This window comes from Panthera uncia, chromosome A2 (assembly GCF_023721935.1).
Source record: "Panthera uncia isolate 11264 chromosome A2, Puncia_PCG_1.0, whole genome shotgun sequence".
Taxonomy (NCBI): domain Eukaryota; kingdom Metazoa; phylum Chordata; class Mammalia; order Carnivora; family Felidae; genus Panthera; species Panthera uncia.
In genome coordinates, this window is record NC_064816.1 from 30,051,344 (window position 1) to 30,067,992 (window position 16,649).

A 16,649-nucleotide genomic window follows, 5' to 3' on the forward strand; every position below is an offset into this window, starting at 1 on the left:
TGGGCAGCTGGAGGGCCGGGGGTGCGTCTTCGGGCCTCCCCGCCGTGGGCAGCCGTGGCTGGGGCGGGGGCGGCTCCGGGCGCCGGCCTCCGTGCGGGTCTCGGCGGCAGAGGCAACCAGGGGACCCTGCGCCGCGGTGGCGGGCCGCCGGCGGCTCGTCCCCTCCCCCGAGGGGCCGCGGGAGTCGAAAGCGAAAGCGAGCCCGGGCCGCGGACTTTGCGCCCGGGGCGGGGGGTGGCACGGGAGGAGGCGGGTTGGGAGGGCTGGGCGGCCGGGGGGCGCTGTCAGCGAGCCCCACCCGGCCTGCGGGCCGCGCACGCCGCCGGAACTCCCCGGCGCCTCCTTAAAAGCGGCCCCCGCGCGACTCTTTTCCCCCTTTTTTGTTACATTGTAGGAGCGGAAAGAATGTCGGAGCGGGCCGTGGATGACGTCAGGGGGGAGCCGCGCCGAGTGGCGGCGGCAGCGGGCGGAGCAGCGGCGGCGGCCGCCCGGCAGCAGCAGCAGCAGCCGCAGCAGCAGCAGCAGCCTCCGCAGCCCCAGCGGCAGCAGCCGCCGCCGCCGCCGCCGCCGCCGCCGCCGCGGCGCCTCCGGCCGGAGGACGGCGGCCCGGGCGCCGCCTCCACATCGGCCGCCGCCGCAATGGCGACCGTCGGGGAGCGCAGGCCCCTGCCCAGTCCAGAAGCGATGCTGGGACAGTCGTGGAATCTGTGGGTCGAGGCTTCCAAACTTCCTGGGAAGGACGGTGAGTGTTCACGCCCTCCTTTTCCCCAGGTCCCTCCGTCCCCCATCCTCTGACCCTCCTCGCCTCCCCGCCCCCACCCTGTGACCCGCCCCCTCGGGGGTCAGAGATGCTATCGCTCTGTTGGGGTACGCAGAGGTGCCCGCAACTACTCCTTGCGTGCGTGAGCGTGCGTCACACTCCCGGCCACTGATCTGCCTCTCCCCTCCTCCTGTGTGTGTGTATCTCCTAGGGACGGAATTGGACGAAAGTTTCAAGGAGTTTGGGAAAAACCGCGAAGTCATGGGGCTCTGTCGCGAAGGTGAGTCCAGCCCCCCGTTGGAGTTTGTGCAAGCCCCGAGGAAGTTTGCTTGCCCGCTTCGTTAGGGTGGGGAACTTGACCCTACCTTACTCACTCCTTACCCACGCGCGAGGATGCTGCTGCTTGAGGAGGAAGAAGGGGGAGAGCAGAACGATTGGAAAATCTGGTTTCCGGGTCTTCCTGTAATGGGGAGCGTCCTAGAACCCATTGGTGGAGGCCTGGTGTGGTGCAGTCTGAGCTGCGTTGCTCAGTGATAAGCTTTGGGGACTAGCAGTGAGTTGAACCCAAATCCCTTCTGGTCTCTCTTACTGAAAAACACAAGTGGAGACGGGAATTACTAGCTTGGAAAGCATTTCCACGAATGCTTTAGGCGGCTCTGGGAAGGAAATCTTGCCACCAGGAATTTTCTGCTGGCAATCAAAATTGATTTCAAACTTTAGAAAAGATAACAGTTTATCTGTGCATCCTTATTTCTGTGAGATTCAAGCTGCAAAGTTTAGGATGCTACAGAAGGATCACCACAGCTGAGGAGCAATTGGCCAGACTGTGTGTGTGAGTTGCCAAGATCAGGGTGCGAAAAAGGCCAGAATTCGGTATCGTGAAACAAGCCTTTAGCGTCCATAGTTAGTGAAACCAGTGTCTAATTATTGGTCAGTTTTTAATAAAACTGATCCTTAGAGAAGGATATTTAGGGAAATATTTGTAGCTAAAGGTGTGTCTCCAAATGAAATGAAAGGTCAGGTATCTAGAAGCTGTCAGACTTTTTTTTTTTTCTTTTCTTTTTTCCTCCTAAAATCCTCCTAGATTTTATTTTTCTTTGAATAGTCAACTTTGCTATCTAATGCCTGTGCCAGGCTTGGACACACTGCAGTCAGAAAGGACTTCTGGAGGCCAGTGAACTTTAGGTTAGTTTAAGTTGCTCTTTCAGTGGTGGTAAGGACAAGGCCTTACATGAGGTTTGGTGTCCAAAATCCTGAGTTTATATTCCCTAATGCAATTTCATTGCTTATATATAGCCGTTTACTTTGGCATAGTTACTGTCTATGGCCCAAGAATAGGTAGAACCTTGGCGAGCTGAATGTTTTAAAGTCCAGAGTTGGCCCATTGTTACTCTGTCTCCATATTTACTTCTTGTTTTTAGAGCCTCTCTTTTTTTCACGTTTGCTGTTTTGGTTTTTTGAACTGGCCTCTTGTTGGCCTCTTGGCGCTGAGAAGAAGAGTAATACCAGTGGCAGCTCTGTGAGAGCTTCCAATTGGAACAGATTATAGAGCAAATTAGTTGATTTTGAAAATGAGAATCGCTGTTTGAGAGCAAAGGAAAGAGAGGGAAAGCACAGGACTTGCTGGCGATGTTGCAATAGGAAAAATCAGTTGTTAGTCCGGTTTTAGTGTTGAGTTGGCAGTCCGCCTGGGCTTAAAAAATTAAAATCACTAGGTGGCAACTCTCATATGAAGTAGTTGGAGTAGAGCATTAGAGGACCTGACCCACTCCTGTTCTTAGTTTTTATTCTTTGGATATGGATACATTTCCCATAAGGGGTTTCTAAATCTGTGTGAAAACAGCATGCTAGTAATTATTGGTAATTCCCCAATAGAGGATGAGTAAGGGTATTAGTGTTTCACTGGGCAACTTGGTCTAGACTGAGACCCAACCACATTTAGTGGCTAGAATGCAGTTATTGCCATATTTATTATTTTCTGCTGGGACCTATTCATCAACAGGTTTTATTTACCATGAGGATCTAAGACCTCTTAACTACCTTCTTGAGGCAAAAAGGGCTCAGAGATTTGGTTGTGTGTGTTTCTGACCTACCAAATTACTAATGATTATTAGAGGTGCTGTTTTTTAAAAGTTGCTCTCACCATTCAGAGGATGCTGAAGGGGCCAGGATGGCTGAAATTCTGCCTGGCTGTTTGGCTTAGAGACTGAAGTTTTTAATTCGGTCACTTCTTGATTCATTTGTGATTTTATGGATTTTCTGAAACAGTTGAAAAATTCAAGCATGAGGATATTCAGCACTCATGCAGTGGGCTTTGTTTGTCTAACAAACAGCTCATGTTGGGCTGCTTAAGAAATGAAAATACGTTTTAAAATCAGCAAAAATTATTAGTTATCTTTTGTCTTTAGTGACGATTATTTCCTACCAAGAAAAGGTGTTGTGGAACTAAATCTGTACTAATTCCTCTTGGCAAGGAGGTTAAATGTAGATAAATCGACCACATGATTGAAGCACTAAGAATCAGAAACTGCCCATCTTGGAAGATGTTTGGGAATATGAACCAGACTTGTTGAGTTCTCATCCAGTTACTTTATGATTGTGGACTTAGGGGTAAAAGCCTGGGTATGAGAGCAAGTTGCTTAACCTTGTACTTGTTTTTTACCTCTCAGAATCTGGCTTTCCCTCTTTGTAAAACGTGATAATACCTGCTTCCCAAGGTTGTAGGAGTGGAAATTAAATTAGATAACATACCGAAAATGACTCAGTGCATATTAATTTCTTCAACCCTTTAAACTGCTGATAATCTTAGACTTTATTTCTGAATTTAGTATTTATTTGGGTCAGGGGGTTAATATCTGGGACTTGAATGGGCTGTAGTGCAGTCATAGTTTCCTTGAAATTGTAGGCTAAACTGTGTACATCTACTGTTTTTTTAAGTTTTTTTTTTTTTTTTTTAATGATTATTTTTGAGAGAGAGAGCCAGGGAGGGGCAGACAGAGAGACAGACACACACACACACACACACACACACACACACACACACAGAATCAGAAACAGGATCCATGCTCTGAGCTGTCAGCACAGAGCCCGATGCAGGGCTTGAACTCATGAGCCATGAGATCGTGGCCTGAGCCGAAGTTCCAAGCCTAACCGACTGAGCCATCCAGGCACCCCTGTATGTCTACTTCCTAGTAATGTCTACAGCTTCTCTTGAATTCTCAGAGATCCTTCATTTATCTTGACCCCCAAAATTCAAAACTGGTAAGCCATGATTTTTGTCTTTTTTTTCTCCTGTAGCTTAGTTTGGCCAGTTCTCTCATGGTAAGACTGCCCAAGGGTTAAGGCTGTGGGAGAGGTTAGAACTATTGATTTAGATGGAAGTGAGGTTAGTTGTGGTTTAGCTAATGTATCATCCCTTTTTTTCCTAATTAGCACAGGTAGGCAAATGTTAGGATAAAATTTCAGTTATCTTTTAGAGGTCATCCTGTTTCCATTTGCATCCTCACATTCTTATTGCCTTTGGTTTCTTGTAATTTGTAATTGTAGTTGATAACACAGGTGATCTGAGTGGAAACAGATGGATAATACATTTTGGCTGTTTTCAAATGATTAAACTTAGAAGATAAATTACCCTATTTTCCAAAGGTAACTTGTGAAATTCTATATCTAACAAAATTATTTTTAGATGAAATTGATTGATATGAGTAACTGATTAAAGTTTCCATATTAGTGACTGAACATATATAGGGAGCCTTAAAAAAAGAAAAACAAATGCCTTGATTTCTTGGCAGATTAAAAAAAAAAAAAAAGCAACTTATTCTGTCACCATTTGAAAGTATATATTATGTGGTGGCTCTTTCATTAGAATGTCAACTCCCAGAGGACAGGAGCATTGTTGATGGAGGTATAGTCATCTTCTGCACCATTTGTGCTCAGTAAATATTTGCTGCCAAAAATGTATTAATTGGGCTACTTAGAAAGATTGAGCTGAGTCTCTCAAGGATGAAGAGGTCGAATCATCCAATTTTCCATTGTCTCCATGTCTCCATAGGTACCTCCCCCAAAGGTACCTATTCTGTGGGAGGTATGCTTTATGGCCCTCGGAAGGCCAGAGGCTGTCTTTCAGCACTTCCTGTTGATTTGTCCTGAGTTTAGCACTCCATTTACACTTTCCAGAAAGTGCAGACAGGACACCACCTCTCTTATCTGTGATATTTAGGCAAGGGAGTGGAATGGCGACCCAGAGTGTTAGCCACACTTGATGACAGGTGATTTCCCTGTCATAATAACAATGACATAATTGAGCCTAGGGCAAGATGAAAAAGAGGTTGGTTGGCATCTATAAGCAGCAAGATTAAAAGAAAAGAAAATAAAAGACTGACTCGGCATGGGCAGCCTCAGTCAACACTAACTGAGTCACCGTATCAATACTAAATTTTTCTTGCCTAGAGAAGAAAATGGTCATAGTTAGTTAACTGAAAACAAATAGGTATTTGTGTGAAATACTGTTAAAGTAACTGCATTATAAGCATAAAACCCTCTTCCTGAAGTGAAGAACATTTCTGTTTTTCTGTTGGGTTTCTTTCACGTTCCCCCCCCCCCCCAGCTTTTTCTTATGAACAATTTGAAATCTACAAAAGATACAGAAAAAATTTTAATGAGCCTCCTTATATCCTTCATACAGCTTAAACACCTAATGAGTCATGGCCCAATCTCGTTTCATCCCTACCCCACTCCCCACACTGAATTATTTCGAAGCATGTCCCAGACAGCATATCATTTCTTTAGGTTTTCTTCTTTTCTGCTTACATGGACTTCACCTTGTCTCCTGCCGAATGGAGTCTTTATGTGTGCTGTACCTTCTTTTGAGGCAAGCCAGGCTGCCCTTTCTGATATCTTTCATAGGTGTATGAGTGTTCTGCAGGTGGCAGTGTTTGCATTCTGCCTACATTTCAAGTGGAGATCGAAACTGAGCCTTAGGAATCCATGAGATCCAAGTTCACTGTATCTGAATCAGGTTCATACATTTAAGGAGCACTCAGGTGATTCGATTGCAGGTCACCCACACTTGATGCCTCACGGATGAGAGCTAGGGCTGCACTGACAATGGGCAGTTGTCTGACAGTTGATGTATGAAACTCTCTAAAGTCTGCACGAACTCCAGAGTGAAAGAGCCCCTGGAGACCTAGTGAGACACTCCCACAGAGCACGGATTCCTTCCTCTTAGTTCTGGTTCCTTAGCTCTTTTAATGTAGATGACAGCCCGTGGACCAAATCCTGCCTGCAGCCTAGCTAAGAATGGTTTCTACATTGTTGAATCATTGAAGTAAAAACTCAGAAGAAAATGATTGTTTGATGATATGTGAAAAAATATGAGATTCAGATATTAGAGTCCATAGTAAAGTTTCATTGGAACATAGCCACAGCCATTCATTTACTTTACTGATGGTCTGTGGCGGCTTTCTCCATACAAGGAACAGCAGAGTTGAGTAGGTGCAACCGAAGCCATACAGTCTGCCAAGCCCACAATTTACTGTTTGGCTCTTGACAAAGTTTGCCAGTTCTTGTTCTAATGGGTTCCTTGGTTAATGAAGGAAAACTCATTCTGCAGAATGTGATTTTGGTACTCCTCAAACTTGTTTTGAAGGGGAGAATCTTTAAAATAGTAAAAGTTATTATTCTTAAACCAAAAATTTATCCAGTATTGAAGAAGTATGTTGGGTTAGAAGGAAGATGAAAGAATGTATGTGAGGTTTTGTGTAAGAAGGATCCCGTCCTCGTCCTCTTTTGTCATTCACTGCCACTTCTCTAGGGTATATGTCTGTTTCAGGGCAGTTCAAATACAGAGCATCAACAGAGCTGTCATTGTCTCAGCTTTTAAGAGCCTTAAACTGTGAGGATGGTGATCAGCTTCTGTTAAGCCCCACTGGAGAAAGAAGCAAACTTTCATGGGATTTTAAAAAGGGTACCTGACTCAAATTCTTCACAGTTTCTGCCCTTGTAGTTTGGAGAAACTAGTTTGGAGCCCCATTGGAGGTCATTTTGGGAATTAGGAGGCTGCTTCACCAGGAACCAGATCTGCATTTTGATTGATGAAGAGGGTATACAGCATCCTTGTATCTCACACTTTTAAGATTTTGTACTTGCTGAAGAGTTAACACCTGGCACAATCCATGCTGAATTTCTCCACCCTCTAGGCTTTGTTGTTAATGGAGACCATGTGCATTACCTGTGATGGCGTGGGGTTCCCAAGCTTTACTCAAGTTACAGTTTTGTTTCTTGTGAACTCTAACTTTGGGAGAAATTTGTGCATCGTTACTGAGTGTGACCTACATGTTCTATGGCCTCATTTCTTATAAGGATATCCTGCTTTCTCAATGCCACATCTCACAGCATACCTGTGTATATGTGGACAGCTTAAGCTTGGTGAGAACGTTTATTCTGTGCCAACATATGCTTTACCTTATGTCATCTTGTCAGCACTCCTGTGATCTCAGCGTTCCCATTTCCCCCTTTTACAGATGAGGAAACTGAGGCTCAGAGAAATGAGGTACCTCAGTAAGATCATGAAGCATGTAAGAGACACTAACCCAGATCTGCCTGACTCCACAGTCCACATGCTTGACCCACTGCCGTGCTGAGCCCATTCCAGAACGCTCGCCTGCTTTTCATGAGCTTGAGCAGGTTGCTATGACCTTTGTTTTCTTTTCCTCAGCTAGAAAAACTGAACTTTACTACCCCTGCCCCCACATTTATTCTAAAGATACCAGAGCCTTTTCCTTGCTGTGCCTTAGAACAGTCTATATGTTGTGTTTAGCAGTTCCTTTATACAGATCTTTTCTTGGAGGGGGAGGGGACATGTGTGCGGTTTGCATTAGAAGTAATTGACTTTAAAAAAAGATGAAATGAAAGCTAAGGTTGTAGCAGATAGGAAACACAATCATCTGGGATTTGTGCCATTAGGAAAAAAATCTTTTAAAAAAGAAGTGAAATTTCACTATTTAAATAGCATTTCAGTGCAAGATTGCTTTTAATCACATTGATATTCAAAGTTTATGGCAGTATTTTTAATAAATATGCCCCTCTGATTATTAAAGTATTTTTTGATTGAAGTTCTAAGGAGAAAAAGAAGCCTGTTAGTAGACTTAACAGTTGGAGTTACTGTACTTTTGAGAGAAAGGCAGAGGATTACATTTATATTCATCTTGTACAGCAGGGATTATTATAAATGAGCAAAAGAAGGAAAAGAATGATTTTTACATTTCAGGCACTCAACATAAAACTAGATGAAGTGTTCTTGTTCCTTTTTGTAATAAAGACCCTGCTAACATGAAATGCTTTTCTGTTCCGTGTAAGCTTATGGCAGGCAAAAGTCATAGGTTATTATCAATTACATCCACAATCTTAAAACAAAAAATATTTCCCTCCCAGGTTACACTGATGTTTTCCACAATCTTGAACTCCAGTAATGCAGGCGGGGTGGGGGGGGGGGGGGGGGGGGGTGGGGGACAACCCCCCAAAACGAATGTTTTTAACCAGTGGTTCCAGGCTTTTCTATTTTATACCAGAAAGTTTCCTAAATAAATAGGGGACCAATGATAGGGTTGCTAGCATTTTGAAATATAGATAATTAGACACACATACTACCATTATAAAAGTATGAGGGCCATTGTTTTGGAATAAAGGACAGTTTTTTAAATTGGAAGAAAGTTTTAAAAAGACACAATGCGTTATCCTTATTTTTCTCATTTCTTTGTGGACTTACTGGAGATCATTATGTATTTTGCCATTTGAGAAGCACTGCTTTAAATCAGCTTCCTAAAATGTCTATCATGCAACCTTGCTTCTGTGTGCTATTCTTAGGAGTTAGGCAGGAAAGGGGTTCCATGCGGTAGGTTTAAAAAAGACAACTTGCAAGGCAGTGGTGGGAACTACTGATTCTGGAGTTAAACAGACTTAGGCTCAAATCTCAGCTGTGGCTGGTGAGTTAACTTGAGGAAAATTAAATAGCTTTGCTAAGCCTCAGTTGACTGACTGTAAAGTGGGAATAGTGGTAGTGCCCCATAGCGGTTGGAAGGATTAAATGTTGTAGTGCTGTTTCAGCACTTTAACTGTTCAACATATGTTAATTGCTGATTCTGTTCATTTTATCAGTAATGAAAACGGGGTGTCCTGAGCGTGCTTCTGATCAGGTGCTCCCGCAGGACGTATAGGGGAGCAAGCAGCAGGAAGGGAGATGGCCGGTTTCCTTGAGCAGGCAGTATGTTGGCGGTCAGGGGAAACCTCAGTGTGCTCGGGAGGGCAGAGTGTAGGAAATGAACCCAAGTTTCGAGTTGTCTTAAGACTCCAGTGAAAATGAGAAGTGGGAATTGACATTTCTTGTTTCCTCCTTTAGACCTCTCCTTTTGACTTGCAGAGAGAAGCCCCGTGTGGTTATTTACTCTCTCCTGCTTGTACAGAGTGGTGCAGCTCCTCTTCTGGAAGCCTGAAGTTTGTCTTTTAGATAGCTTCTTAGAATGTTCCACAAACTTCTTTTTCTGAGCAAGAAAGGTAAATTGTAGCCAGTAGAGTAAGTTGTCTTCACTAAATTGTGAAAGGGATGGGATAACCGAGGCTCCTATTTGTATGATGGTGTGTGTTGGAGGGGAGGTGCTGAGGACAGGGGATGGTAGTCACAAGGGGTTTTCTGCCTGGTGAGGGAATTTAGAAAATTGCCTGGTCAATTCTTGTAAATTTCCATTCTAACTGGAAGCAGTTCTTCATTTAAGTTACCTTGTTCTCCTTGGAAACTATATGGACAGATAGGTTTTAATGGGAAAAAAATCATCATTATGATAGAAGTTAATACATACTCATTGTAAAGATTTTACTAATGAAATATGGAACATGAAAACCATCATTCTTTGTAACCCCATTCTAGCCAATTTTAAATCTTTAATTACAGGGTTTGTATTTAGGGACGTTTATACTTGATCAAGGACACCCATGTTACTGCTTTGGGCACTTAACGACAGGCAGGACTTGAACTTGCTAGCCTGGTTATTTTATTTCCTGACGAGGTCCAGGCCTTGTCTCTCGGCAGGCCCCAGAGTATTTTGTCCAGCATGATTCCTGCTTTGAGAATCCTCTGGCTGTTTTGCTTTTGTTCATTTAGCTTTTCTCCCACAGACATTTGGTAGACCCTTTATCTGTGCCTTTTGCTGGTCTGGAGTCTGAGGGTACAACTGCAAACAAGGTAGGAAGGCACAACCCTAACCCTCAGTAAGGCAGTTGGTCAGCAGATATTTGCAGACTTACCCACTAAGTGCCAGGTTCTCTGATGGATGCTGGGGATAGAGTGACACAAGTCAGAAGGAGCCCCTGCCCTCTGCCAAAGGGAGACACAGTAAATACACAAACATTTTTCAAGGACATAGAGTGCTGTAAAGTAAGCTAATGATGTTGGGGGGGGGGTGGTAGCTCTAGCTAACATGATCAAGGAAGGCTTTTCTGGGAATTTAGCATTGGAGCTGAGATCTAAATGGTGTGAAAGAAGCTGTCACTGGGTCATCTGGGATGGGGGAAGGAATATTCCATGCGGATGGAAAAAACAATTACACAGCCTCTGTGATAGGAACGGAGAGGAGTGGAGGAAAAATGAAGCTTATGAAGGTCAGACCACAAAGGCCAAGGTTAGGATTTGGGTTTATCCTACGCATAAAGGGAGCCTACTGCAGGGGAATGGCCTGATCTGTGAAGTGTGAAAACCACCAGCTCTTGTATGCTAAGTGTTTCGAGGGAAGGGTGTGGAGACCAGGCAATTAGGTGAGAGGTGGTGATGGCAGTGGCAGGGTATCCTGTGGAGGGTATGGTTTGGAGGTGGATTTGACATGATTTCGTGAAGACTTGGATGTGGGTGGGGGAGAAAGGTAAGGATTGAGCAGCCGAGTGGTGAGGAGTGGCGGAGACAGTGGAGACTTGGTCAAGGGGCTCGGGTTTCGGCCACAGTGTGTGTGAGGTACTTATCGTTGGCCTGCAGCTGTGGAGTATACGGCCACGCCTGGTGGGGCAGCCTGGGCTGGCGGCGTTGTGTGCATCCATGTCACCTGCGTACAGAACCTGGAAAACTACGGGACAGGGTGAGTTCCTCCAAGGTGCGAGTGTGGACAGAGAGTAGAAGCGGGCCAGCGGTCCTCCTTGAGGGGGTGGGGTTGAGGAGGAAGCTGTGGGAGGGGGGAGGAATCGCTAGGAGATGGGAAGGGAATCCAGCTGAGCGTGGTTGGTATAGAATTCAAAAGGAGAAACACTTGAAGTGAGGCGTGATTGCCTGTGTCAGATGCTGTGTGAAGTAAAGCCAGGCCAGGGAACTGATCTTTGGCTCTGGAAGTGTGGAGGTGATTAACGACCTTCATCAGTGGATGAAATGCCTCAGTGGAGGGGGCTGAGGGAGGGACTGGGGGTACTGTGAGGACCAGCACTGAGGAAATGGAGACGACAGATGTGGGCAGGTCTCCAAAGGGTTTTGCTCTGAAAGAAAATGGGGAAATGTGGCAGTAGCAGGACAAGAGTATGGATAAAGCGGAATAGGGAAGGTTTCTTTTATTCCGTTTTGTTTTGTTTTGGATAATACTAGGTCATATTTGCCACTGGAAATATCCAGGAGTGGGGGATAATTGATTGCATGTGAGAAAATAGATAAAACTACAAGGATTATGCTCTGAGATGAGAAAAGGGGATGGGATCAGTGCCCAAGTAGACTGGTCAGCTTTGGATAGAATGGGACTTTATTCTGGTATTCTGAGAGGAAGAGCCTGTAGATGCATTGCAGGTAGAAACATGGAATTGGGGAAGCATAAGGTAATTAGTTCTTTCCTGTGAAGTAGGAGAGAAGTTAGGAGGTCATCAGTTAGTTGAGAGTGGATAGGAAGAATTTTGTCTGCCAGTTTTCCAGAGAATGCAGCTGGGTGGAGGAGGGTGGATAGCCAAGTAAACTGGCAGTTACATATCCCTTGGAGGCTTCCCAGTGCACTTAGAAGGAATCCAAACTTCCTAGCAACCCTGCGAGGCCTTGGGTGGTGAGAAGGTAAGCCCAGAAAATCAGGAATCTCCATAACTTGGCAGGGAGGACAGGGTGAGTTGGTGGGAAAGCAGGGGTTAGTTAAGGAAGGCTTCCTGGAGGAGATGAATGGGGAAGTTGGCGCTGTTGTTAATCCTTGAAGGAGGAGTTAGCCAGTCTGGTGTGGAAGCAACTTCTGAGGTGGGGACATCTCTGCGTCGGAGCCCAGAGCTTGGCTGGAGCACTGGAGGGTAGGAGACAGAGGTGCGGCAGGAGACAGGTCACCCCAGGGGGTGGGCGTCGGGAGACCAGCATGGTAGCTATGTGCAGATTGAACTGGCAGGGGCAGAAGTGGAGGTTGGAGGCCAGTGGGGCATGGAGCCTGCCTTCTTCATGTGAAATCCTCAAGTGTTTATTTAGGTAACGAAAAACTGAGGAAGTAGGGTTTTAAAATACAATTTTACAGTCTAAAGTGGATTGTTTCTGTCTGGTAAAACCCTCTCATGTGTCTTTTTGTTGGTGTTCGTTCGTTAATTCAGTCAGCCTGTATTTACTGAACACCTATTTTGTGCTAGATACTGTTCTCATTTTCAGAAAAAAACAGGAAATGTTCCAGAAATGCCCTTATAGAGCTTCTATCTAGTGAAGGAGACCGGTAACAACAACAAATTGGAACATCTATGTTAGGTGGTGATGAGTGTTCTGGAGAAAGATAAAGCATGGAAGCATGCAGTTTAAAATAGGGTGAGGAATTTTCTGAACCAAGGCTTAGAGGATATGAAGGCACGAGCCATCTGGATGTCATGGATGAGCTTTAGGCCGAAAGAACAGTAAATCCAAAGGCCCTGATGGGAGAGGATCATAGGGTGTTGACAGAAAGGCAGGGGACCAAGGTGTCTGGGAAGATGAGTAGGAGTGTAGAAGTCACTTGCTGAGGGCTTGGGGGTAAGTTGGAGAGGCAGACGCCACAGGGCTTTGTAGCCCAGTGAAAATTCAAATCCTTTTACTATGGCCTACAGGCCCTGCTTGGTCTGGCTTCTGCCAGGCTGTTCACCCTCCCCATCTTCCATTTTCCCCTTTGCCTATAGTGCCTCAGGCCTGCTGGCCTCCTTCCAATTCTTCACATGCTCTGGGCTGTTTCCCACCTCTGAACCCTTGCCTGTTCCGTTGCCACTGCCTGGGCTACTACTGCTTCTCCTTCTGGCCCCACACCTTCCTTAGCTTAGGGGTCACCCTCCTCAAATTGAGTCCTTCATGTCGCTATCCCTTTAGAGCCCTTATCAAAAACTGTCCATTAGTATCTTGTGATGACGGAGAGCAAGCTATCACTCTTACTAAAACGTGACATTACTGTTAGATTGGGATCGGAATACTGGGTACAAGGAATTAACATGACAAATTTTTACACAAGTTGGCTAAATTTGCAAAATTGCTGTCTGCCTGGAGGGGAAAACAGTATAGACCACCTGGTAATAATAATCTTTGGCCTCTTGTTGGGGAGGCGTGGTAGTGTTCACTGCAATAACATTTCATTTCCTTATTGGTGATAAAGCTTGGTAGACCCTTGTTCCTCTCTGCTTCCAGTGTTCTAGCACCCTCTTTTTGGTCGAGTAACAGTGTGCTGTGAAAAGAGAAATGGTTTTGGTTTTGGAATAACTGGTTTTGTAGGAATAAATGACAGTGTGCCTGAATCCCTCTATTACATCATCAGGGGTTTCTTTCCCAAGATAAACTCTGTGCTTTTTTCGACCTCTACATAGGAAATTTATTTTCTTCCTTCCCTTTATTCCTATTTCTAGGCCTTTTTCTGTCTCCTCTGATGAACCACTGTACTAGGGACAGGCTCGGAGTTTACAGCAGATTTTAGGTACTACACTTTCTCTCCTTATCTCAGCCTCATGTCTGAGGAGCTTTCCATTGTTAACTGGCAGCTGCAGTGACTGTGTCTTTAAAAGATCTTGTGTGTTGGGTAGATGTTTTCCTAAAAGCTGTTGGCTGTTACTGAAAATAATCTGTTGTGTGAGTTTACAATCTCTCCATGAATCATAGTTTTCTCATTAAGGAGATAGTTATGCGAGGGTAACAAATAAAACAACTAATTTTTTTTAAACTTTAAAAACCAAACCATCCAGCTAGATTACTCAAGTTGGTAAGCACTAGTATTCATCAAGTGCCATGTAAGGGTCTGTAGAAATTTCACAAAGATCTTTTTTTCCTCACTAGTAATTCTGAAATAAGAACAGCTTCTTAAATACAAGATTTCAATAAATGACATTTAAGAATTATGAAATCCTGATAGCTATATGCTTTACTTAACACTGGGAAAATGCCTTTAAGAAGAATTTTAGGGGGGTGGGGCACCTGGGTGGCTCAGTCGGTTAAGTGCCCAACTCTTGATTTCGGGTCAGGTTATGATCTCATGGTTTATGAGTTTGAGCCCAGCGTCAGGCTTTGGGCTGACAGTGCAGAGAGCCTGCTTGGGATTCTCTCTCTACCTCTCTCTCTGCCCCTCCCTTGCTCACACTCTCTCTTTCAAAATAAACTTTAAAATTTGTATATTGGAGAAAAAAAAAATTAGGGGCACTTGGGTGGCACAGTCGGTTAAGTGCCTGACTTCAGCTGAGATCATGATCTTGAGGTTTGTGAGTTCAAGCTCTGTGTTGGGCTCTGTGCTGACAGCTCAGAGCCTGGAGCCTCTTTTGGATTCTGTGTTTCCCCTTTCTGCCCCCCTCCTCCACTCATGGTCTATCTCTTTTCTCAAAAATAAATAAACATGAGGGGCACCTGGGTGGCTTGAGCATCAGGTCATGATGTCGTGGTTGACAAGTTTGACCCCACGTAGGGCTCTGTGTGGGCAGCTGAGAGCCTGGAGCCTGCTTCAGATTCTGTGTCTTCCTCTCTCTCTGCCCCACTTGTGCTTACACTCTCTCTCTCAAAAAATAAACAATTTTTTTTTTTTTACATGCAGATTCTCAGGGGTGCCTGGGTGGCTCGGTTGGTTAAGCATCCAACTTCAGCTCAGGTCATGATCTCGCGGTTTGTGAGTTTAAGCCCCGCATTGGGCTCTGTGCTAATAGCTCAGAGCCTGAAGTCTGCTTCAGTTTCCGTGTCTCCCTCTCTCTCTGCCCCTCCCCTGCTCATGCTCTGTCTCTCTCTGTCTCAAAAATAAATAAAAACATTTTAAAAAATTAAAAAAATAAACATGAAACAAATTTTTTTAATTTAAAAAGAGGAATTTTATTTACAACTTGAAAAATTAAGCATCTTAGCCAATACCTTGTAGTGACTAATAGCAGTATTAATGGCTGTCATTGACCACTTCTGTGAGCCAGGCACCACACACGGATTGCCTCAGTTAGTCCTTACAAAGTACTGCAAAGCAGCTATTTCCATCATCCCCATTTTAAGGATGAAAAAACTGAGGCTCAGCTCAGGAAAATTGACTTGCCCCAAATTACATAGCTTCTAAGTGGCAATGCTGGGATTTCTGGTCTGGCTGACTCCAAAGCCAGATGTTTCCCTGATCTGTTTTTAGCAGTGGCTAATTTCTGCGTGTTGAACACTCCTTTATGAGGAGGCACTAGGAATTGGCTTTAACTTATTGGCAAACAGAGTGTCCATGCACCCACCAGAGAGCTGTTTAAAATCAAGGAACTCAGTGTTTTAGGGACTAGCAGCAGCAGTGAAGTTCTGGTGGGAGAGTGGGAGTACTGTCTGAGAACTTTGGACTTAAAATGTTGGGACTGGTGGGTTAGAGAGTGTGCGTGCGTGCGTGCGTGCGTGTGTGTGTGTGTGTGTGTTAGCCCATGCAGGGATTCACTTAAAATTCATAGTAAACATAATTTCTAAAGTGCACAGTGGACAAATGGTTAACTCTCTGAAAATAAATCCTAATAGTTTGTTAGTTGAGACAGGAAAAAATAATTTAGACATTTCTTGATAGAACAGGGAAGTGGCATGCATACTATGCATACTAACCTTTTAGGACAGTATCTGTTTTTTTTAATGTTTATTTTTGAGAGAGAGCATGTGTGCACATGTATGAGCGTGAATGGGGGAGGGGCAGAGAGAGAGAGGATTCGAAGTGGGCTTTGTGCTGATGTGGGGCTCAAAGCCATGAACTGTGAGATCATGAGCTGAGAGCCCAATGTGGAGCCAGAACCCATGAAATATGAGATCCTGACCTGAGCTGAAGTCAGATGCTTAACCGACTGAGCCACCCAGGCGCCCCAAAACAGTGTCTTTATCTGGGCAGATAAATAAACACAGCTAATACAGTCTTTTATAATAATGCATAAATATGCTAACTAACTTGGATGTAAATTTAAAAAATAAAATAAAATAAAAAACAAACAAAAAAATAATGCACAAAGATACTTATAATCCAGAGATTCTCCAGGAGTCTCTCTTTCAAAAATTAGACTCACTAAATTTTACTACCTTACTTGCCAAACCATTTTCTGGTTGGTATTAAGTAGCTGAATTGATCGATCGATCTCTTTCTTGTTTTCCCATCTCTGCTGGTCTTGTTGGTAGTGCTTCCAAAAGAGAAATAGGTTACAATAACAACAAAACTTTCCATCAAATATTTCTCTCTGCTTTGGTCATGTCGCATTACTGTGGTCTTGTCTACGTGCAGCATGACTGGCACAGGCATGTGGGAGTTTTCTTGAAGACCAGGCCGGCCTCCTCTTGCTGGCCGCAGAGCCACCCCCAGCTTTCTGTCTCTGCTCTGCACACAGTGGGTTCGCACTGCCCGTTGTCAGTGCAGAGATGATTGAGAACTGGGAATTACCTGTTCAGTTGCCTTTTTTTTTTTTTTTTTTTTTTTTTTTTTTAAATTTTTTTTTCAAC

At 44.4% G+C, this 16,649-nt stretch overlaps 1 protein-coding gene across 3 annotated transcripts in view; it reads left to right on the top strand.

The window, feature by feature from the left end:
* ATXN7 (ataxin 7) overlaps positions 1–16,649 on the top strand; it is a 142,358-nt gene that overhangs the window by 47,995 nt on the left and 77,714 nt on the right. For all 3 annotated transcript variants that reach the window (XM_049640845.1, XM_049640848.1, XM_049640844.1), the window contains 2 exons: positions 395–742; positions 972–1,040. In XM_049640845.1, the coding sequence (XP_049496802.1) occupies positions 406–742; positions 972–1,040 (406 nt within the window). In that variant the 5' untranslated portion in view covers positions 395–405. The remainder of the gene's footprint in view (positions 1–394; positions 743–971; positions 1,041–16,649) is intronic.